Source organism: Phlebotomus argentipes, unplaced genomic scaffold (assembly GCF_947086385.1).
Source record: "Phlebotomus argentipes unplaced genomic scaffold, Phlebotomus argentipes genome assembly scaffold_18, whole genome shotgun sequence".
NCBI classification, from domain to species: Eukaryota; Metazoa; Arthropoda; class Insecta; order Diptera; family Psychodidae; genus Phlebotomus; species Phlebotomus argentipes.
The window spans coordinates 3,169,775-3,193,731 of record NW_026776177.1 but is presented as its reverse complement, the minus strand read 5'-3'; the positions used below and the strand labels follow the sequence as shown (position 1 = coordinate 3,193,731).

Sequence of the window (23,957 nt, the reverse complement as noted above, 5' to 3'; positions counted from 1 at the left end):
AGTCTAAAGAACATTTCTTTGCTTAGATTTTTAAGTCAAATTCATAACCTCACAATTTGGTCAGAATCTTTCTAAGCATTTTCCGAAGATGAAACTAGGAAATAAAGACAGGAATTGCTCATGAACAAGCCCTGAGACCATCTGATATCGAAGCATTTGAAGAGCTTAAAACCGCTTGAAAAACGATAAGAAATAGTTGAAGGAGGCTGAAAAGCGATAGAAAATGCATTTTAAGGCGTTAAGAAGTGTCTGAAGTGTTAAAGGATTCTACACAGATTCTGTTGCAGTGTCTTTAAGTGGTTTAATGCATATTATCTCCCCCTTGTGAAAAATCCACAGAGCGCATTCACCCCCGAAGAGCTTTAGTCAATATGTTAATAATGTTGAATGTGCCCGAATTTATGGTCTGGGAGATGCCAAATAGAGATGCTGAGAAAGCTGAGCAAGGCGTGGAGAACACGAATAATATCGATATGAATGAGATTGATAGCAGACACACACACGAGAACTAATGATGTGGATTTCTTTGGCAAATCAGTCAAATGGAAAAGTTATGATTGAGTTGTCGGGGTTTTTTTTATCTCACCCAAAAATCATCTGATATATCGCTTCGCATTCACGTTGTGGCAGTTTTTAGGCTCTGCTGAAGTGCCTCCGAATCGATGCTCGAATTGGATCTGTTTGTGGGGCCTTTTGAGCCTCTGCACGGGATAATCCATTAATCCAATTAAATATTTCCCGGGATTAAAAACCCAGTCATATTGACCGAAGACGGGAGGATTTATCTGCTCACGCTTCCACGCACGTGAGGTTGATTCGGGGCGAAGGAGAGAGAAAAAAAGCGACGTGCTTATCCTTATCGGCGACTGTCCGTCAAGTTGTGATAGGAATCAGTCTATTAATTATTGCGGTGTACAAACTTTCCTCACCACCTTTTGCCCTTCTGTGAACTCCCCGCCGAGGCTGATGCGCCAAAGTCGATGCCGCGCCGCGTGACGTCACCGCTGGCAGAACGACGACTCACTATAGCAACGAATGACGTCACACCTGGCGGGGCGGCTGTGCGGCTGACGTCACCGCCGAGCCGTCACGCTCGCAAGTGCGCTTTCCCCTTCGGCACGGCCTGATTCCCATGACCCCGCCGAAATGCCACTTCAGAGGCCGGAGAGTGCTTGAGGTCAGAGGGTTGATTCTCACCCCGAGGTTTGAGGGGCTCCACTTGTTCAGCGCAATCTTTGAATCGCCCGCTCAGATCATCTGTATCAAGATGAGTTCCTCAGACGAACGTGGCGTGAATGTCAATTGCGATGTGGGTGAAGAAGAAAATCTCATCGCGCGCGCCTCCCCCACTATCCATTTAGTGGTAATGGGAAGGAAGTTTCCTTGTGAGACTTTTTAATAGCGGAAAATCGATTCCCTGTCGTCATTGCCTATCGAGATTGCCAAATGACGTGCCTCCTCGTCAACAATGGCCTCTGTTAAGTGAGAGACGAGGAAAGTTCATGCAAATATTTGGTGATTCCTTGAGAGGCTCATTCATGGGATATATTGTCAGAAAACACTATTAGGGCGGGGAGCGCTTTTCTCGTGGGCAGACGTATTTTAATCTTGCTCAATGGAAATTTGACGCAATTGCCATTCTTTCTCCCTCACACCCAAACAATGTAAAGTCATTGAATTACGCCACAGAATGATGTTTTATCATATTTTATTTACTTATCTTGCTCTGCAAACTCTATATATATCCAAAGCACTTATCTGAAGTTTGGCAAATTGCATCGTTTTCCACAATTACACGTTATTCTCCGTGCTTGCGATTCTTCAAATCCTCTGGGCAAGATGATAAGCCCTGGATGGCAAATGATAAAGAATGCCACAGTGTTGTACTGCTCGTGTGTATATAAAATCAAAATATTTGTCTATGTCTCTCGGGTGCTCTCGAGAAGCAGTGCGAGAGATCTTTCTGGATAAGATTATGCACCGCACGTAATGCCAAGGAGGAGAAAAATGGCACATGAGAAAAGGGAATTTATTAAATGACACCCTAAGCATCCATTTAGTCTCTCTCTCTCTCCCTCTTGCTCGCGCCGCAACACTCGTCGTCCTTTTGTTCTTATCCACTATCTCTTTAACGCTTGACAATAGTAATCGTGTTGTGAATACCCATTGGGACATTTTAGTTTGATGTGAATGAAAACAAAATGCTCCCAGGCAGATGAATTAAAGTGCGCTCCAACTCGCTCACTCTCTCGAGGGGGTTTCAAGCCAAACAGGAGGCGCTTGACAAGAGCTTTGATGCCATTGAGCTTCGTGAGACAGCGCTGCGAGTTGCGAAAAGCCAGCACTGTTTATTTGCATATCAAAGGTGGCTCGTTTGTGAGCCTGTCGCATCAAATATAATGCAATTTTCCGATATTTATGACTAGCAAACTAATAATACATGCATTCGTGCTCTGCTGCTGAATATGCAGAATGAAATCGGAAGCTACGTGCACACTGGTCATTTCACTTCGCATATTACATGTCTAATGTACATCCATATCTCATGTGATGAATTCTGAATAATAAATCCTGGAGAAAATGCGCGCTCATGCAGAGACAGCTGAAAACGAATATTTCTAGATATTTCCAGCTAATATGCCTGCTCAGACACTTCTTAGCGCATTAAAAAGGAATTTTTCATCGCTTTTTAGACACTCATTTCAGTCTTTTCACAATCAAACAAAAGACGTTTACACACTTCAAATACTTAGATTTCATATTGAGAGAACTGATCTTAGTGTCTCACGAGTTGCTCATCAACCATTTCTGTCTGGATTTTCTAGTTTTGTCTACGGAAAATGCTTCAAAAGACTTCTGACCAAATTGTGAGGTTAGAAATCCGACTTAAAAATTCCTCTTGGACTAATTTTAATTCTTTCGAACCTTCAAATGCTTAAATATAGCGAATATCATAATTTTTCTACTTGATAATGAAGTTGAAAGACTAAACAAAGAGACGATTTTTGCCTGAAATTACATTTTTGAGGTTATGATTGACTTTTAAGCTGTTTTTAATCATTGAAATAAAACTAATTTGAAGATTTTTGCACACAAATGCTCAATTCTGCAGAGAAAAAGCGAATTATTCCCAGTTTTAACACAAATTTTATGATTTTGAGGGTTATATAATCATCACAATTTGTCTTAAATCGATCACATAAACTAGAAAAGCAATAAAATTGATTTTCTTTTGAAAATCAAATGCAAAAGCTTAATTCTTAACACTCCTGTGCGGTTTTCCACCGCTTCAAACCATAAAATCTACCCTTTGGATTATTATAATATTTAAAGATCGGTGAAATATTAGATATTTAATGTAATTTGTGGGATTTAAAGAGTCTATTGAGGATTTATTTTTACCCCAACGTAATGAGATAAGGCTGGAGGTTTTCCCGTGTTCGGAGCTTTTGGCAATTAAAAGTCACCTGAAGGTCATCTGAGCCTCTCTTCCAATGAGGCAGGCGAGCAATTTGCGAAACCCTCTTCATGATAGCTGTGCTTTCACCTTCACTTTTCCACCCTATCTTTCAGGAAAATGCCGATAAGAGGCACTTCTCCACTTATCTCGTTAGTACATCGAGTTGAGGGATGTTAATGATAACTTTGAATTCATATCACACCCTTAAGTTTTATTACACCCCATTCTCCCACTCGCCCCCAAAGTAGTGGTTGTTATTTTTCGCAATGATGGAAGAGGTGTAAGAGGATATTTCTGTTTAAAGAAAATTCTCCGTCAAAGTTCACAAAGACGATGCGCAAAGTGGGCGGAAGGGTGAAAGGGTGGTGTATTAATAACTTATCCAATTTATACTTCAAAGCAGAAATATATCCAAAGGGATGTCGTATAATTTTAATTGACTTGACGATAATATATTTGGACACCTGCAGGAGACGCTCGAGGGAAGGTGAGTGAGTGTTTGAGCAGCTCGGGTGGCTCCTTGGGGTGGCGTTTTGGGTGGGTGGAAAGAGCGGAGAAAGCAAGTGCACTTGAGACAGAAGAGTAATTGTATGTCTTTGTCCTTATCCACTCATCGTAGCTTATCACTGGCTTTTATGTCCTTCAATGCCACTCGTGGGATTCTTTATCTTCGTCTCATAAAAAATCCAAGCTAAATGGAGTTCGATGTCTGAATGTGCAATTTCTGCAGACTCCCCGTGACACTCTCACGAGGGACTTTCGGGGGGAAATGCACAAAGTTTTATTGTGTCGTAAAGTAAAAGGGCAGCGAGAGAGTGTAAGAAAATGCGCCACTCAAGTGTCCTGGAATAAGATAGATTGTGAATCGTCGCGATGGTCGCAGTGACATCGGGTGTCCTATTTTGGCTGGAATCAGCAAGAATTTCACCACCAAACACACCCTCTCTAATAGGCCGACTCCAAATGGGGAGACAATGTGAAGAAACTGCCCCCAAATCACCCCCACGCCCACCCGTGGCGTATCAAAGTGTCGCGATATGCGGAGACTAAACATATTTTTGGCACCAATTTGCCACAGAACTCAATTATTTGCGACAAAGAGGAAACCAACCGCCGAGAGTGTTCTTCAAATATCCACCACACATTATGTATATTGCAGGAGGGTGGCCATTCCCTCGACTCTCGGGTGACGACGTTTGTTATTTGATAGTTGTCCATAAATGCGTCATCGCCGGTGAAGGAGTATTTTGCCAACCCTTCTCGGCCGCCCTCTTTAACCTCATTAACCGTCACAGGGCAATTCTGGAGAATTTCGGCTTAATACCTCGAGAAGCTCGAGCTCAAGCTTGCGTCACTCCTTGAAATTTGCCAAATATTGCGCTCTCGAGGAGTCAACATCAAAATATTTGCTTGCCCACAAGGCACAACTAAGTACATCGTTGACAAGCAGAAGCTTTATTGGAAAGCCTTCGGATGATGCAGAAAGTACAATTTGCCAGTTGACAAATGATTCTCAGCAAGTGATTGAAAAAAGAAAATTTTGCAAACAGTTCAGAGAGAAAGTGACTATCAAGACTTCTGTTGCCAATTTATCAGCTTATGTCCCTTCTTCAGACATTCTCAATTTAATTCGAGCATTCACTTCCTTTCACACACAAAACACCATGAAAATGGCTCAAGAAATTGGATTTGAAAGCGTCCCATTCACAGGAAGGCAGTTCAGGGGGGGGAAAAAGTTGTGGAAAAAGTTTTCTCTTTGACCGGGAGGAAATTCTCAGGGTGGAATTCAAACGGCGCAACGGATGAAATCCACACAGAGACGATTTTTCCTCGCAAAACTAATTAATGAAAGTCTGGGTGATGGAAATTGCCTCTAATTCAAGTTAATTTTAATTTTTTGCTCATCAACCTTCACCTTTTTTCTCTCTCCTTTTCTTCCTCTCAGGACATCGACTACGATGGCTTTCGCAGCTTCTTGGACGCATTTCTCGATTGCGAGACACCGGAAGAGTTGTCCAAGCACCTCTTTGTGTCCTTTGTCAAGCCGGCCATCAACCTGGCTCAAGTTCAGGGAAAGGCACTCAGTCAGATGGCGGCCATCAGCAGCAATGCCGCCTGTGCTCCTGTCACGTCACACACAAAAGGTATGAGCGCGGTTTGGGCGCGTTTGTGATCTGAATTGAAGACTCACGAGTGCCTCCCACTTTCGCCCAGGCTCCATTCCCAATTTGAATAGCATCGTGGAGCTGCCGCCCAACGTCTCACTCGAGCCTCGGCAGAGTTTCGTTGACAAGATCCACGGTCTGACGGACAAATTGCAATCGCTGAGTCATCTCGGGCAAACTCAACATGATTCCACCCTGGATAAGAATAAAACTGGTGAGTCACGCTGCTGTAGACATTATGGAGTTATGTTTCAGGCTCACATTCGCCCCGGCATTCGTGAAATGCTTCAGTTGGCGAACTTTAAGGAGAGGCAGCAGTTAGAGAATCCTGTTTGAAGTCATTTCGGATTCTGCAGAGAGATTTGTTGATAGCTGAAGATACATATATTAATAAAAATTGCAGTGCATAGAGAAAATTTCATGGAAATGAGAGGAATGTTTTGTGAAATTGAGAATGTGATAATACTCTATGATCCGGGCTTATGGAATTTCTCTTCAATTTCACTTTTCACGGGAAATTCTCAAACTTTGCGATGGTCGGAGAATTCCTTCTGATAACTTTAATGAAATTTTCCCATGAGCAATGATGAGATATCCTATGTGTTCTTCCTGAGCAAACTCAAGAAAAAGAGAATCTTGAGGGGGAGACAATAAAAGTCCCCAAAGTGAAATTTGTATGATAATAAATTTGGGAAAAAGGAAAATCCGTGTTGATGACTTTGAAAATTTATAGTCCTTCCTCTGCTTGAACTCAATTACGGCCAATTAAATTTGTCTGAAACACACCCAAGAAGAGCGCCTAAACGGAAATCAATTATCCACCAAACACACACAATCATTATTTGACCATGGAACTGAACACTCTTCTGCCCTCACACCCCAAACGTCGCCGAAGGTGTCCAATTTCTCCCACGCTCGAGAGACATTCGGGGTAATTAATTTGAGAGCCGGGGTGAATTTTGAGTGTTTCGAGGGTTCCTTTCCCGCCCTCTTGACACACTCAATTTTCTTATTTATTCGCCCATTTTAGTGACTTTCATATGCGCTCAACAGTGGCGCCCAAAATCTCCCGCGCTATTTATTCTGCCCTCAATCTCAATTCCACCACTTTCCAATCCATCATTTTCCCCCCCCGAAATGCACGTTGGGAGGGGAGAAAGGCGTTAATTGATGCGCTTTTGGGAGGGAAAAGTCCCTAAATTGAATGGAATTCTTGTACAATTTCGCATTGTTTAGTGAATTTTTAGACATTCCACTTAATCGACCAATCAACAGAGCAATTAAGGTTTCTTCAAAACTCCGCTTCATTCATATTAGAAGGCTGAAATTAAAAGAAATTACAGCTGACATCAAGTTTCACATGAAGATCCTGAAAAATTCATAAATCCTTTGAATAAACACACACCAAAATTACGGATAAACACTTTGAGTTTTAAAGCCTCTGCAAAGATTGGGCTTTTTGTATGAATTTTCCTATTCCAGAGGAAATAACCTAATCAAACAGTGAATCATTTAAGCCTCTAAATCCGTGTAGAAAATTCACCTTGTGCTCAATTTCTCGATCTCTTCATCTGATAGCAAGCGAAGAGATGCTGCATTTTCAATTCACACAATTTCTCTCGGTATAATTGGAATTTTATCAAAACAATATTGATTTTCTAACAATTCAATATGTGTATTTAACCTCTTTAACGTCGAACCAATAAAATTCCTTCAATAAAAGCACACAAAACACTCTCAAATCGACGTGCGAAAGTATTCTAAAGGAGAAAAGCAGAAAAAGTTCACACTCAGCCAAAGCGCTATAATCTTTTTCAAAAGTCAATAGTGTGAATAATTCTCAATATATGGGAGAGAAAGTGAAATGAAATTTCCTGGAAGTGTGTTGAGAGCATTCTTGTGTGCCGAAGATGTTTTTCTCCCATTTGCCAAAAGAAAAATTTCGTCATTTTTCTGGCAAAACTCCCGGGCGCGAAGGCGGGGAAATGGCATCAGCAGAAGAACCTCAAAGTCAAACATTTTATCTGTCGTCTCTGTCCCATCGATCAAGTTGATTGAGGGTGTCTCTTGTCCTGTCTCTCGGGCGCTGCGCTGCCCCTCGCGAGGGGCGCCTCACTTAGGGCGCTTGAGTCGCATTTGGGTGCGTGGAGGAAAGGCAAAGGAATTAAATGGAATGCCTCTCTGCCTTGCAGGATCGGTTCATCCGCTGGTGACAGTGACGCCGAGCCCATTAGGAGGATTACCGCCTCCGAGACGTTCAGCGGATTCGAGCCCATCGCACAGTCACAGCCACAGTCACTCCCAAATATCGCGCAACTCTTCGAGGAAGAGCAATAACTCCGTCAATTGCAAATTAGACGGTAATTTCCTGTAATACGCTTTAATCACTCGCCATGAGGAGAAGAACTTCCCGCCGCCACAGACACACTCCATCCCTGATGGGGACAATCATTTAACTTCATCCGCACCCGGAATGTCAGAAAATTTCATTACGCACTTGTGAAAACTCCGCCGCGCCCCAAACCCAAAAACACTTCGCACTTTCCGGGGGTGAAATTCTTTGGAAGACAAGAAGAAGAAGGAGGAATTTCGGGAATTCACAATGGCGGATTATTGTCAATTTAGTCCAATTTACTATTGCTGAGGATGTTTTTTCCTCCTAATTCATGCAGTGCGAGAGGAAAAGTTGGAGATGCCAGAAAAGTCTATTATATTCGGATTTTTTTTTCTGTGAAATATTTTTAAATATTAACACAGGAATTCATTATTTATTCACATTCGCATTTTATATGTTTTGCAAAATTAATATTAAAAAATTCCCGGGAAGATAATTTAATCAGTCAAACTCAGAATGGAAAAGTTTCATCACACGATAATGCAGAACACATTATATATATGAATATAGCGTATTTTCCTGTTGGAATAGCGAAACATCGACTGGCTTTCATTGAGTTAAATCAGATGAAATTAAGTCAAGTTCGCGAAATATAGAATTTTACTGTGAAATTTCTTCCCTCATAAAATTCGAGAATTGTGTTCTGGAGTTTTACAGCGATTTCACTTCTCAAACCGCAATCCTGGAAATCTTGTGGCTCTCCAAAATATGTGTTCCATTTCCAACCCTTTAAGCATCAAACTCCGACCCCTTGAAATGCAATCTCACACCGTTGATTTGTGGATGATTGAAATTTAAGAGTTTCACCCTTTTGCAGACATTCGCCTAATGTCGAGGAAGCCTTCCTTCTTTGATCCGCTCCAGCTCAAGGTACCGCTCAAGGATGTCGTGTGCTACTTATCCCTCCTGGAAGCCGGAAGGCCCGAGGACAAATTGGAATGTAAGCAATTTCGCCCCGCCACCCCCGCACGAGCCTGGGCGGAATGGGCGTGAATGTCTAACAGCATTTTTCTCCGACATTTCACAGTCATGTTCCGCCTGTATGACACCGATGGGAATGGCGTGCTGGACACCACGGAGCTCGATGCCATTGTCAATCAGATGATGTCCGTGGCGGAATACATTGGCTGGGATGTCTCGGAATTGAGGCCGGTATGTCTGAAGAGAGCATTGACGGAGATTCATCGGCGAATATTTCCAATTTCCATTTTTCCGCACCGTTGCGATGCATTTTCCCCCTGTTTTTCCATTGTCCGGAAGCATCATTCGTCAAAAATAAATGAACTTTTCGCTTCGGTCTCTCGACTCTGAGTTGAGATATCGCTGTGAATATTTGAGAACGTCATTTATATGGCATTCATTTCATTCATTTCAACCCAATTTATTAAGTATCTAATGAAAAACTATTACTTTTCGCACTTTATCTATCAATTAACCTCGTGCATTGTTGAATATTCTGTCAAGGGGAAGATAATATGGTCTGAAGTGGTGTACAACTCAGTAGAAGTATTTAGGAAGTTGAAGTGTTTCAATATATGCAATGTTTAACTCACAGTTTTGATTTTCTGTTGATTATTTTACTCTCAGAAATTAATTTTCAACAAAGTCTTAACTTTGAGATATATTTTTTAGGTTATGTGATTAATTTAAAATTGAATAACAACTTAAAGTAGAAATTCTTGCGCCTAAATTGAAAGTATTTTCACTTTTTTATTAGAATTGCAAATTTTTACTCAATGAAAATCGTGATTTTGAGAAAAAAATACTCAAATCAAACATAACCTCAATATTTTTTAATAAACAGTTGTCATTTTGAGTTTGCAATGAAGAGAAAATTAATCAAAGGATTATAATGAAGAAAAATACGCAAAAGTGCAAAGAAAATCATAAAATATTGCATGAAAACGTGAGTTTTAAAGTTGTCAGTTAGATTTCAGTTAGTTTTTGGTTAGATTTCAGTCATTAATTGACTTTAGTCTTGTTATAAACAATCCATGAAGTCTAATAATTATCTTCCCCTTGTGTTCGGTTATAAACTCTGCTGATTATGAAAATCACTTTTGAAATGACAAAAATCGAGTGCATTCTCATTAAAGGTGTTTTCCAGTCCTTCAGGAAATCGATTGTCGCACTTGAAATTCCCCCAATTAATTCTCCCATGAGTCCGTGCGGAAAGTGGTGTATTTGATTAACGTGAAATTCTCCTCTCCTGGCTGTGGCATTGTTGGCCCACGCTGAATGCGGCCGCCGTGTAGATTCTGCAAGACATGATGACGGAAATCGATTATGACGCCGATGGGACGGTGTCGCTGGAGGAGTGGCAGCGCGGAGGACTCACCACAATACCCCTGCTGGTGTTGCTCGGCGTGGACAACACGCTGAAGGAGGATGGGATCCATGTGTGGCGCCTGAAGCACTTCAGTCGCCCGGCCTATTGTAACCTGTGCCTCAACATGCTGGTGGGTCTCGGCAAGAAGGGACTCTGCTGCACACGTGAGTGTTTGCTCGCCCACTCAATCATGTCGCGCGCGTCCACCCAGAGCACTTTATCCTCTCTTGCAGTGTGCAAATATACCGTCCACGAGCGCTGCGTCCAGCGCGCCCCCGCCTCCTGCATCAACACATACGTGAAGTCGAAGAAGCCGAAGGGCGGCGGGGTGCTGCTGCACCACTGGACGGAGGGCAACTGCTACGGGCGCTGCTCCAAGTGCCGGAAGCGCATCAAGTCCTACCACGGCATCAGCGGCCTCACGTGTCGCTGGTGCCACATGATGATCCACAATAGGTGCGCCGCGTCCGTGAAGGCCGAGTGCAACCTGGGCGAGTTCGCCAACCTCATCATTCCACCCACGGCCATCTGTCCGGCCGTCCTGGACCGCCAGCGCTCCGTCAACGTGGCCACGATGAAGGGCAAGACGCCCACGCCGGCTCCCATGCACTTCCAGATCACGTCGGAGTCCAACATCTGTCCGCTGCTGGTCTTCGTAAATCCCAAGAGCGGCGGCCGCCAGGGCCACCGCATCCTCCGTAAGTTCCAGTACATGCTCAACCCGCGCCAGGTGTACGATCTGTCCAAGGGTGGGCCGATGGAGGGCCTGGCCCTCTTCAAGGACGTGCCCAACTTCAAAGTCATCTGCTGCGGCGGCGACGGCACAGTGGGCTGGGTCCTGGAGGCCATGGGTGAGTTCTCAGCCGCTTCCGCTGCCCCTCAGCACTTCACCCACACATCTCTCGCTCATCTTTCAGACTCTGTGGACCTCCAAGTGCAACCGGCTGTCGGAGTTATTCCTCTGGGGACAGGTATGTGGCATCCATCATTCGCCAAATCAATAAATCCTGCACTGAACGTCCCAAATACCCATGCATTATTCATCGCGTCAAATATTCAGCAGAGCTCAATGGATACTCTCGATATTCCACCAGAGATTTCAGCGCATGCATTCGCTTTAAAACCTTCTGCAATTCAATCATAAATGCGATTTTATTTAGGCTTTTATTCTTCCAACATTTGCCCAATTTGCTTTGCGTTGATTGTGAATTGCGAAGCTGTTCAAATTTCATGTATTTATATAGGAGATTTGGGGATTTTTCACATTTATCCACGTGACGATATTGATAAGCTTGTTAAATCACACTTGTTTTATGCGGAAATTCACATTTTATTTGTGTTGAAATTAAATGATTTTCAAAAGGAGATTTCATATAAAATATTTCCGCATAATTTTTTGTTTGCATTGCGCGCATTAGAATGACGATTTGAATGTGAATTATAAAGGATATTTAACAAATAGAAAATTTGATTAAATATTCAGAGAGAATTCACGAGTGCAGAAAATTAAATAGCCGGAAAAGTAGCAATAATTAAGAGGAATTTTCTCTGAATAGTTACGTATAAAAGCCTGTCAGCGACATTGATTAAAATAAAATATGTCCTTTTAGCGAATAGAGCCACAGAATATATGTGCGCATTAACAAATCCACCCAGACAATTATAATGCAGTAATTCATATGACTTTGCATCTAAATCTTCGGACAAAAAGCAGTATAATTGCATCATAATTACCATAATGACAGCGATGACAGCCATTGAAATTGGATTATTATTAAGTCAACTAAGTCAGTGTGATATTGCAGCAGTCTTATCTGTAATTTGCATAGTATTGTGATTTTTTAATTACTCACAATTCGTCCAATTCAAATTGCAATCGCGCATTGAAGTGCAATTTGTCCCGGATGGCGGACTGGAATTGAATGGAAAAGTGTGGGGTGAAAAGTGGGGTGTGAAGGGCTGGATTGGATTGCCAGGGAAATGATGTGTGATTCTGTTTCCGATAGGCAATGATTTGGCGCGTTGCCTGCGCTGGGGTGGCGGTTACGAGGGTGAGAGCATTCCCAAGCTCATGGACAGGATATCGCGGGCGAACACGGTGATGCTGGATCGATGGAGTATTCAGGTGACTAACACGGAGCCGGCAGAATTGCCGAAGCCTAAGGTACTCCAGGTCAATTGACAAACGTCCCACACTTCCGCCGAACTCACGCCTCAACTAATGGCGACTCCCTGTCGTGTCCTTTGCAGGTGACTTTGTCGGAGAATGTGCAGCGCGTCGTGGAGCTGTCGCAGCGGATCATTGTGGAGAAATCTGTGATACAGACGTACGAAGAGATTCGCCGGAACACCACCGAAGTGACCACGGTGGGTGGGCGGGTGAAGACCTCCTCGTCGTCCACCACCATGGAGAAGCTCACCGAGTTCACGTCCTCCTCCTCGCGGGACAGCGATGCGTCGCAGGTGAGCGTCCAGGACACCGCCAATGGGACCAATAACTGCCTCTCCATGCCCGACACGTCCGTGGGACGCGTGGTGAAGAGCATCAGCGAGGGTGATCTGCTGCTCACGCGCCCTTCCAGCGCTCCTGACCGCCAGGAGACCTCCCTGCCCGCCCCACCGCGTCCTCTGAAGCCGCAATCTGAGCAGGACTTCGCCGTGCCCTACAACATCATCAACAACTACTTCTCCGTGGGCGTGGACGCCGCCATCTGCGTGAAGTTCCATCTGGAGCGCGAGCGGAATCCGCACAAGTTCAACAGTCGCATGAAGAACAAGCTCTGGTACTTTGAGTACGCCACGTCGGAAACCTTCGCCGCATCGTGCAAGAATCTGCATGAAAACCTGGAGATTGTGGTAAGTTGCTTGGCTACTAAGATTCCACGGGGTGTTCTTTAGGGAAGATGTCTTTGCGGTGTTTCTAGTGTGATGGAGTCTCTCTGGATCTGGCCAATGGACCACATCTGCAGGGAATAGCCCTGCTTAACATCCCCTACACTCACGGCGGCAGCAATCTGTGGGGCGAACATCTGTCGCAGAAGAGGATCCGCAAGAACGGACCCTTTCGCTCGGCCAGGAAGTTCAGAAGCAGCGACAAGGATCTCTCCACGACCAGCTTCAACTCAGTGGATCTCTCTGTGGCCATTCAGGACATCGGCGACCACCGAATCGAGGTGATCGGACTGGAGAATTGTCTGCACATGGGACAGGTGAGAACGGGCTTGAGAGCGTCCGGACGTCGACTGGCGCAATGCAGTGAAGTGATTATCGTGACGAAGAAGACATTTCCCATGCAAATCGACGGGGAGCCGTGGATGCAGGGCCCAAGTCGGGTAAGTCTCTGAGAAACACAGAATTCCCACCGTTTAACCGTTTGCATTCTCCCGCACAGATTCAAATCACACACAAGAACCAAGTTCCCATGCTGATGGCGCCACGGTCGGAGAAAGGCAAAGGATTTTTCAGCTTCTTAAAGACAAACCTGTTAAATGTTGTGTAAATTCAAAACTGATTGTGACAAAGTGTACAAAACAACTGATTAGACTTAGGTTCTTTTAGGGTAGAACTCGCTACAAGAATACTCTTATTCTTTGACGTTTCAAAAACAACTATTGAGTGGAATTGTTCACCAATTGTATAAAAAGTACATTGATCTGGTTAAAAGCTTCCTCAATAAAACTGTATTTAGAGAAAGATAAAGAAAACAAAACTGTAAAGTATTGAATGAGTGAAAAAATAGCATTTAAAATTATTTAACATAATATGAAGTGTCTCTAGTCATTATAGGAATATTATTCACTAAATGTAGGCCATATTGAGAAGAAGATGAAAAGTTTCTGTGAAAAAAGTGTATTTTATTGAAGGTGTTTCAATGATATCAAAAAAAAGAAAAGTATATAGAAAACTATGGAATCTCTAATTATTGTTATTCATGGATTTTATGTTCAAAATGATTTTCTTTAGTGTCTAAAGAGCAAATGGATTATTGAACAAACAATAAATTTGCTTCGGAAACACCACAGTAGCAGTTAACATTTAAAAAGGAAAGTAAACCAAAAGATCTTTGAGAAGAAAAAAATTGAAGATATAAAAAGTATTAAAAGAAGTAGAATATTTTAGGGAAAATATTATCTGATATTGTATTCTTATAAACAACAAAAAAAAAAGCATAGACAAAAAATTCAAAAAATGTTCTCTATCAAGCGACAAATGTATTAAAAAATTAAAGAAAAAAAAGTCACTTAAACAACTAATCTAGCGATTTAAGATAGAAAATATTGGTAAAATGAAGAGAAAAAAGAAATTAATGTAAAGAATAATGGAAAATAATAGCTTTTTTCGTGTCTTAGATTCTTGATCTCACCTGAAGAATTCAACTGAGACAAGAATTAATATTATATTGTTGGTATTCTCAGTCTTAAAGGTGCCACATTTTGAATTTAACTTTAAGTTCTTCGTTTTTTCCTCTCCATTAAACATTTAAAAAAAAACTCTAAAAGAGAAAATCCCCAGTGAAATTAAAATTCTTTGAAATCTTGTATAAAAAAAGGAATAACAAAATGGAGAAAGCTTTAAAATTAGCAGCAATTTAGCTTAAAATTTCTTATTCGATGCGAACGAATCGAAAAGTGAAGAAAAAAATAGGCTCTCTAAACTCAAAGTATACAGAAAATGAAGAATTCCATATCAGTGAAGAAATGAACCAACAATTGTAGTCTAAGATTTTTTCTTTTCTTTCCAACATTTTTTGGCTTTCACTACCCGTAAAAATCCATAGGAAAAACCCCATCAATTACTATAAAAGAAAAAGAATGCTTTAAGGAGCGAAGAACAAATGTCAGAACTCGGTTAGGAAACATATCCAAAAGTTTAAAAAGAAAAGAAGAAAACCCAGTCAGTCGATTGATAGGATATAAAAGAAAAACTCAGTGGGATCAAATAGAGAAAAATAGAAATAAAAGAAAACAATTACATTTCTCAAGCAACAGTTATTCAATGTTTTTATTTTCCGTACTTTTCTGTTGAAACGTTTCCTATTTTTGACAATTTTTTTTTTTGTAAAAAAAAGAAATGTATGTGAAGTACACAAAGATATACAATTTGTAGAGATAAAAAAGTATAAATGTAAGATGATACATAAATATTTGTTTTCTGTTTTATTTTTCTACTGAATTCTGTTTCATAAATTGAAAAATTAAAAATGTTTCTATAAAAAGCCCTTCGGTGAATACATTACAAAGAAAAAAAGAAAATACAATGGCGAAATGAACATGAGTGAAAAATTGCTAAAAAAAACTCTTGTTAAATTAATAGGAAAAAATATGATATTATAAGTAAAAAACTTATATAGTAAAATAATTTTATTTAAATAATAAAAATAAATAGAAAGGTTAATTTTCGAATTTTTTTCTTCTTCTCTACAATTTACGAACTCACAACTAATTTGCATTCAACTTTTTTTGTTTTTGGGAAAACTTATTTGATGGATGGAAAGAAAGAAAGAAATCACATGACAAAGAAATTTACATATTAATATTATTATTAACATTCTGATCAACCTTAGCAGTTCTTTTTTTCCTAAAATTTATTTATTCATTTGTATAATATTCAATATTTCCTAATAAGATTCGCATCAACTCTTTATCAAATTTCATTGTCATTTTTAATTGCCAAGTCTGCTTCCTTATATTTTATCATTTGCGTAATTTCTGTATATAATTTTGATTATATTCTTGTTTTTTTTTCTTCTTTTACTATCAATCACGACTATATTATATGCCTAAATAACTTTTGCAACACTTCCAAACACTTGATTTACATTCAATGTTCTTACAGACCCAGGCAAGAAGTATTTCTTTCTGTAAAATCTTTGTTAAAATAACACTTAGACATGCAAGTTTTCCTCAAAATAAATCGTATGTTTTTTTATAATAGCCTAAAAACGTCCTTAAATCCAGTGATGTTTCTGCATTTCTTGCATGGATCGGGATTTTTTCTTCTTCTTCTTTCTTTCTCTCGCGATAGATTCTGGGATTAAGCGTGAAAGATTGGAAATTTTTCAGAGAGATAAAAATATTTTAATTTAAATATTAAATTAAAAATTCTTGCAGTGAAGTTTTTTTTTCTGAGAATCGAGGCTTTTTTTTCAATTAAAAGCTTAAATGTTTCTGTATCAACCACTCCTCCAATATCCTCCCATTTTCCCCCCCAATTTCCTATCATTAACTTTGAATACTTTTCTGTATTGTGTTCATTTTTTGTCGCTATAATGCTATTTTAGTTAAAACTCTACGCGTCTCTGTATAAATTAAGTAACACATAAGTCTGCATTTTGTATCTCTAAATCCTCTTCTCTTTCTTTCTTGTTTTTTTTTAAATAATATACCCTAACGTATTCTCACAATATGCTTAAGATAGGTGCTCTTCTTCACTCTCTTCTTCCTTTAGTTATTTCGAAGTTTGGGTAATTCGCCCACATTTCCACACTCTCCACTGCCCGAAACCGCGTGTGCGGCGGGCGTGAAAGGCGTGAGCGCTAGAGAACATCTTGTTATTATCATGTAGAAAAGGCAACTTAAAATTACAGAGGGTGAAATTTTTGGTCCGATTCTTGGATCGCTCCTCCGGGACACTTGGCCAGAATCCGCGTGAGATCGCACGATCCGCGGTGGCTTCAATCAATTGGCAGGTTCGCCACGCTCGCGCTTCTGTGCTGGTTCGCGCGGACACCTTTGGGAATATGCTTGCGCAGCTTCTCTTCCTGACTGTGGGGCTTTCTTGTGCGCTTCGTGTGTCTTTGGATGAGCTCTAGCTCCTGCGGTGGTAGCGGTTTGGCATTGACACTGCGGAAGTCCTGGCGCATGCAGTTGGCCTCGTGACGCCAGTTGGGCGGCTCCACGCCCAGGCGGCCGCACTCGTGCGCGTACGCCGTGAAGCTGTCGCAGTAGCACTGCTCCGTCGGGCACTCGGACATGTCCTGGCGACACGAATCGTAGTAGTTGGACGGATTCAGGTGGCTCACGCAGCTGCCGAACACGCGCGAGTTATCGCGCAATTCACGGCACATGCCCCAGCGCCGCCGGCCGCGATTCATGTTGCCCCGCCGTCCTTTCTCTCCCTGCCGGCCGCACGCTTTGCGGCCGCCCACGCGCCACGAGTTCGCGATGCGCCACACCTTGTCGTCGCTAATGTTGGTGCCAGGGCGCCCCTTGAGGTCGTCCCGTGACACGCCGTTGTAGTTGCCACAGAGGCCGCACAAGCGGCCCTTGAACTTCACAGCCGCCTGAACCTGCAACGGAAGCACGGGGATGTTTTACAAGAAGTCCCTAGAATCGAATCTTCACTCTCACCTGAAGGTAATTGGCGCCATCCCACAGCAATCGAATGCCGAGCGCCGTGTCCACGACCACTCCGTCTTCCGTCATGTTGACGCTGAGCACATCCTGGACCCGATAGGGTGGCTTCACGCGCGTCCCATTCACTTTCACGCGCATCTTCTGGCCCAGATTCACCTTCGTCTCGCCCATCTTCAGCGTCACGGTCTTTGTCCACGAGGAGAATCGTGTGCCGCGCGCATCGTTCGTCACGCGGATGGAGAAGGTGTGATGTGCACAGTCCGCCGTGAGCTGATACTTGCACGATCCCTGGAAGCTGAAGAACTTCCCGTCGAAGGTCTTGTAGTGCGGATCGCCGAAGACGGTGCAAATGCCAGCGGCTGCGAGACAGAAAGGAGGTCTTAGAACTAAAGCCTGTGGAATCACGTGCTGAGGACTTACTCTCTTCGCACTTGGCGCAGCACTGCCCGGGCGGTGTGACCAGGGTGTGATTGGGTCGGCACTTGGTCTCCGGACACTTCGTCTGCGTGCAGCGCACCGTGCCGTGATGGCAGCGACACGCGGCACACGGGCTGAGATCCCAGGTGTCGTTGTTCTGATAGACAGTCCCATTGTGGCTGCAGACGGACTGCAGCTCCATGGTGGGTGGTGGGCAACTAGGACAGCAGCTGTCGGGCTTCTGGTACTGCATCTCCGGCGGACACTCCAGCACCGGACACGTGGTTCGTCTGCAGATGCTGGTGCCGTTCGTGCAGACGCACGGTGAGCACGGATCGGCTTCGAACTTCGTCTTGTCCGGCTGAGTACCCTTCCCCAGAAAGCACTTGCCGCCGGAAACTTGCAGACTCTCCCGACGCTCCGTGCATCGCGGACAACACTCGCCGGGCATCTTTATCTGCTTCGACACCGGACACTGGAGCACCGGACACGCCTTCTTCACGCACGTCAGCCGCTTCCCACTGCATTGGCACTTGAGACACGGATCCTCTCGCAGAGTGACCTCACGGCCCTCGTCCACTCGCTGCCCATTCAGCAAGCAGCCTACGTGAAGAGAAAGTGCGTCAAACATCGCCTCGTGATGCCATAAAATGGTTTTCATGCGAATGTGATCATCAAACAAGAGCGCGAAATCATTAAAATTTTACTCTTTCTATCAAGCAAATCCCCAAGATTTTCCCGGAAATGTAGTTGTGCTAAGTAATATTGCCTCTATCATATCCACTCTGCTTTTCCATCGTATGACTAACATAATTTAATTAAAGAGAATGTCTTCAAGAGAATTGCTTCCCACCCACAAGATCATCATTTCCGATTGTGATCTTCAATTTCTATAAATATATCATGGAAAAATTGCTGCTTTTTTTCCGAGTTTGATGGCAAATTCTCCAGCGCCGAGGCTTTTCCTTGAGAAACACACTGTCGCCATTGTCTCGCCAATGGATCAAGATCGCGGAAAAGCTGCGCACACAGAATCACCCGCGATGCCAAGTGGCTCAAGTTGTGGCCGAAGATACTCACCGATGCACGTGGGACAGCACTGGCCGGGTCTGGGTGGGAAGGGATCGGCGCAGGGCGTGTAGCATTGGATGTTCGATTCCGTCACGATGCCCGCAACACACTTGAAGCTGGCGCACGGATCTTCCGGATCTGTCCACTCAGTGCCGCTGGCGTACGTCTTGCCGCGATACAGACATTCTGTGGGTGAGGAAGGAGGCAAAGAGAGAGAGGTTAGAAAATTGCTACTTGTATTTGGGACAGCACATCTCTCTCCCCTCAAGTGCGCCCATAAATTAACGCCATATCTCCACTCCAGCATCTCAAATTGGCGCCTCGCGATCTCTAGTAATCGCACTGGGAGAGTCCCAGCCGCCGCCACCGGCTAAATTGTGCGACTCCTGAATGTCTTTTTAATCTCACGCCGCGAGATATCTCAGCATCCACCGTGGAGATGCCACTGCATTGATTGTGCATTGTCTCCTCCTCATTCGCCATCGTAGACCCAATTAAGAATTGCAGTGTAAATACCCTTGAGATTGCATCTCCATTCACATTTCACCCCGCAATTGCACAATTCCGCATGTTGCATTTGCCGATTATGCCAAATTGAGAATGGTTTCTAAGAGTTTCGTGTGTAATTTCAGTCATAAATGCACTTTAGGCACAATATTTCTTAATTTTTCCCAAAAATTGACTCTTCTTACTACGCCACTGCTTTGCTGCACAAACGTTTCAGATTCAAAAAATGTTTCAAACACTCCAATGAAACTCAAGTTTCACATACCTTTAATACCTGAAACATTTGTTAAGCAAAAATTTCAACTAATTCCACTGATAGATTTTCTCAAATTACAATAAACAATTATTTCAACTCTTGAGTGAAATTTCTATGAAATCAGACTCAACAGTTTACACGAGAACATTTTATTGTTTGCATAGAAATGTATTAAATTTCTATGCTCGAGTGTATTTTGAAGAACAATTTCAGCGAGACAGAGTTCAATAATCTATTAAACGTGCATTTTTAGCAATGACAGCAAAACCGAACTATTTTCCCAGAGTCAGAATGCAATTGTGTCTTAAGAAGTAAACACCGCGCATCAATTTTCTGGTCAGCAGATTTAAAAAAAAATTCATCTCACTATCGACCAGAGGCGATCAGACGAAGAAAATGGCAATTGAACTTGAAAAGGAGGGGAAGAAACAATTCAGAAACAATTAAACAACAAGCGAAATTCCACACCACACGTTCTCGTCTTTCTGTTTGCCTGTTATTGTATTATTTCACCATTGTTGACTTCTTGCATTCCTCCTTCGGCACTCTTTCCCCGCGAGAGAGCGCGGAGCTTTCCCATGCGCTCTTCTTCTTAGCTGGATGTGCGAGAAAAGGGGAAGAAAAAGGCCTTACCTTTGCACTTTGCACAGCAGCCGCCCGGTGGTCTCTTTATGAGCATATAGCAGTCATCGACAGAAGGGCATTGATCCTTATTGCACTCCACGAAGCCATTCTGCATGTCGATTCCGGAAAATGGAGAAATATATAACAATTATTGAAATTTTGCCCGCCAGAGAGGCACGGATGAAATGTGAGATGTGCCATTGTTTCGCGACGCTCTCCGTGCAGACTCACAGTCTGCAGGATCACTTTCCACATCCCCCCAGATGTCATGTCTCTCTCCAGCCAAATAGAGATGGGAACACACATTGTTTGTTTATTCTGCCGTGGCGGCAAAATGTGCTTCAATTCAACTAATATTGACACCCAAGATCATTTCATTGCCGCGCAGAGATCATGATGAAATTCTGTTGTGAGAAACACACACTCCAATTTGAGGCGGTTTCTTGCTGAGAAGACAAGAAAAGCCCAAAGAAAAAACACAAATATATATATATGCATTATGATCTCGCGCGCAACACAAATCATTTTATTGAGATACGGAACATATTCACTCATCTCGCGGGTTTATTGTTACTCCCCAAACACAGGTTAATTTGAATTGCTCTCCAGCCTTTCTTGGCTCGGTTTCTCGCAGTCGCATTTATGTCTATTTTAGTGTACACACAAGCGCGCGTGTGTTCACGGAAATATCAGGTGAATCCTTCGAAAACCCAAAGTGGGTCACATTGAAAAACATCGCGATGAAAAGAAGTTGCAACAAAAGCGCAAGTCGCACTAATTTCTTTGCGCCACATCAGCCAATCTTCAGCGACACACTCAATTTCATCTCGGCGATCATCATCTCGGCTTCAGAGCTTCATTTTTTGCCACCACACAGAACCCCTTAATGATCCTCGGCTCATTAGGAGGATTAATTGATGTGTTTTTGGGTCCAGAGATGTTCGGCCCGAAAATAAATCAAAACATGACTCAACGCGAGGATGGCGAAAACCGCCATAAATTCAGCGCTGCCACGGCGTCTGCTGGAGTGTTTGGAAGATCTCCGGGACAGGTGAGTGGGTGCTCCGCCCGAGACGCCCTGTCAAAAGTGGGTGGACATGCGAAGAAAGGCGGAAGCACTGAGCACTCGAGCGCAGTGCGCAAAGCGCGTAAATCACGCGCAGTGAAACACAAAATTGCGAGTAAATACCGCATGAAAAAAAGAATCAAATATAATTTTCTTGCATACACAACCGCGAGAATTGCTTACGTTTTACAGCACCAGACCATTGCTTATAAGCAATAAAGTGTATATTCAAATTTATATAGTGGAAAATATTGACGTCAATTAACTTCTTGCAATTCTCAATGTGTTACACTTTTCTTCTGGACTTTAAACGATATACTTTGGCACTTTGCGCCGTGATTGATACGCCCCAAGGGGGAGATAATCTGACTAGAAGTGGTGTACAGATCAGAGAACTTCCTGTATTCTTGCCTTAGTGCTTCTTTAACTACCAAATTATCCTGTTTCTTTGGATTTACTCTGATTTTTGACATTGAAATAATAATTAAACTTTTCTAGGTTATGTAACCAGTGAAAAATTTACTTTCTAGCACATCAATTCTTACACCCAAGTCGAGAATATAGCTAGTTATTGGTAGAATCAAGCATTTGCAAGTAATAAACTATGTATTCTGAACCTTTTTGATGTCAAGAAACATTGAAAATTGTTTTGAGATCGAACATAACCTCAAAAATAATCATTTAAACTTGTAAAATGTTGATTGTGACTCTGAATCAGCAATTTTGAGTTCATTGGCAAACCAGAAACAGATGATTTTGTGATTTTCGAAACGCCAAAATGAAGTTTTTGACGATCTCTTAGTGATATTTTGAGGTTATGGTTGAAAAATACACTCAAAAGGCGTTTTTTAGTGGATTCTTGCAGCAATATCTTCTTGCAAAAGGAAAAACAGGCATTTTGAAGTGCCAGGAAGTGGTGTACAGACTTAAGACATATTATCTTCCCCTTGATATGCCTTTAACGTTGTAAAATGAGAAAATGTGTAAGAGTCAGCATTGTGGGAATTGCGCGCGCGCGCGCGGCTCATTGGATTGAAAAGCGGCACGTCTTCAACTTTGTTGTATAGAAATCTATTATTATAATTGAAAAATCTGAATTCTTATCATTCAGCGTTCTAGGTCACGCCGAATATGCCACTGCAGTGATTGCAAATATCACTCTGAGAATCTTATTATTGCGATTCGGCAAGTATTTATTTGGGGAGCATGTCCACTTGCTAATGATCGCACATAAATTTATTCGGTGGGAGCAACAATTTTAATATTCGAGGTCAGTCACCCCAAATGTTGGCAGAAAGAAGTATCACAAATATTTGACTCTTTCTCGCCCAGTCATAAAAAGAAGAGGCGCGATGTGTAATTGCTGTGATATTGAATTTAAATATTTTTCCAACACATATCAGCACTCGCGGAGATTGTGTGACGCTTTCGGGAGGAAAATTTTTGCAAAATGTTAATGAAATTCCTCTCACAATCATCATGCAAAAAGCACACACATAATTTCCTCCTTCTGCACTTCACCCAACTCCCCCCCCAAAAAACAAGAAGAGGATGGAGAAGTGCAGAGTGAGCAGAACAAGTGACCGGACGTGTGCCACACGATATCATTTTTCTGTAATTATTTCCACAATACAATTTTTCGCATGTTTTATTTACAATTTTTACTCGCCTTCCGCTCCTCCGCCTTCTCATGTCCAACATCTCTGCGAATTCAATTAGGCATTCGCAGAGGGAACGCACTGATTAAATTGTGTGTTTGTGTGTGTGTTTGGCGGAGACTAAGAGCACTTTGTGCTTATAGTTGGAAAAAATAATTACAATTAAATACCAGATGAGGAGACATAGAAAAAGCCTTCCATATTACGAAAAATTCCCGGAAATTATAATTTGATAATAGATTTTTTCCGCACTGCGCACATAAAGTTGACAATCGCGCTGCCGCGCAGCAATGAGAGATCATTATAGGAATGGCGAGAGAAAAAAAGAGTGAAGATCACTGCTGATCTTTCATTTGCCCGTCAATTGGGTGTTAAGCAATTTTCGACTTTATAGCTTTTGAGATTTCATTTGCCAAAAAGTGTGATTGTCACTTTGACCTTTTTCGGGGATTAATCGCGCTGGGAAAAATTCATGAAAAGCCCGCCGTGTGTCGACAATGTGATATTCTAGAGACAGAGTTAAATTACCACAAAGAAAGTACAATTTCAGCGAGGTAAAAAACCCAAAAATCTAAAAAAAACTAGTTTTTTAGCTCAAAAAGGCTGCGGACGAAATTCAGCTAATTGTTTTGCTTCATTTAGCTAATTCTTCAT

The 23,957-nt window shown here is 42.4% G+C and overlaps 2 protein-coding genes across 3 annotated transcripts in view; one reads left to right on the top strand and one right to left on the bottom strand.

The window, feature by feature from the left end:
• Positions 1 to 14,897, top strand: part of LOC132260136 (diacylglycerol kinase 1) — a 43,473-nt gene extending 28,576 nt beyond the window's left edge. The window contains exons 5-16 of one of the 2 annotated variants that reach the window (XM_059758082.1): positions 5,406 to 5,604; positions 5,675 to 5,839; positions 7,818 to 7,985; positions 8,838 to 8,960; positions 9,048 to 9,172; positions 10,276 to 10,513; positions 10,583 to 11,200; positions 11,267 to 11,320; positions 12,356 to 12,513; positions 12,600 to 13,205; positions 13,274 to 13,681; positions 13,741 to 14,897. In XM_059758082.1, coding sequence (XP_059614065.1) covers positions 5,406 to 5,604; positions 5,675 to 5,839; positions 7,818 to 7,985; positions 8,838 to 8,960; positions 9,048 to 9,172; positions 10,276 to 10,513; positions 10,583 to 11,200; positions 11,267 to 11,320; positions 12,356 to 12,513; positions 12,600 to 13,205; positions 13,274 to 13,681; positions 13,741 to 13,848 — 2,970 coding nt within the window. In that variant the 3' untranslated portion in view covers positions 13,849 to 14,897. Of the gene's footprint in view, positions 1 to 5,405; positions 5,605 to 5,674; positions 5,840 to 7,817; positions 7,986 to 8,837; positions 8,961 to 9,047; positions 9,173 to 10,275; positions 10,514 to 10,582; positions 11,201 to 11,266; positions 11,321 to 12,355; positions 12,523 to 12,599; positions 13,206 to 13,273; positions 13,682 to 13,740 lie in introns of both variants that reach the window. The other variant, XM_059758081.1, reaches the window with a different exon arrangement.
• A 1,021-nt stretch (positions 14,898 to 15,918) lies between these two features.
• The window catches only part of LOC132260137 (BMP-binding endothelial regulator protein), a 31,798-nt gene continuing 23,759 nt past the window's right edge, over positions 15,919 to 23,957 (bottom strand). The window contains exons 4-8 of the mRNA XM_059758083.1: positions 20,589 to 20,688; positions 19,202 to 19,378; positions 18,125 to 18,724; positions 17,699 to 18,063; positions 15,919 to 17,637 (exon numbers count right to left, since the gene is read on the bottom strand). Of these exons, the coding sequence (XP_059614066.1) occupies positions 17,023 to 17,637; positions 17,699 to 18,063; positions 18,125 to 18,724; positions 19,202 to 19,378; positions 20,589 to 20,688 (1,857 nt within the window). The 3' untranslated portion in view covers positions 15,919 to 17,022. The remainder of the gene's footprint in view (positions 17,638 to 17,698; positions 18,064 to 18,124; positions 18,725 to 19,201; positions 19,379 to 20,588; positions 20,689 to 23,957) is intronic.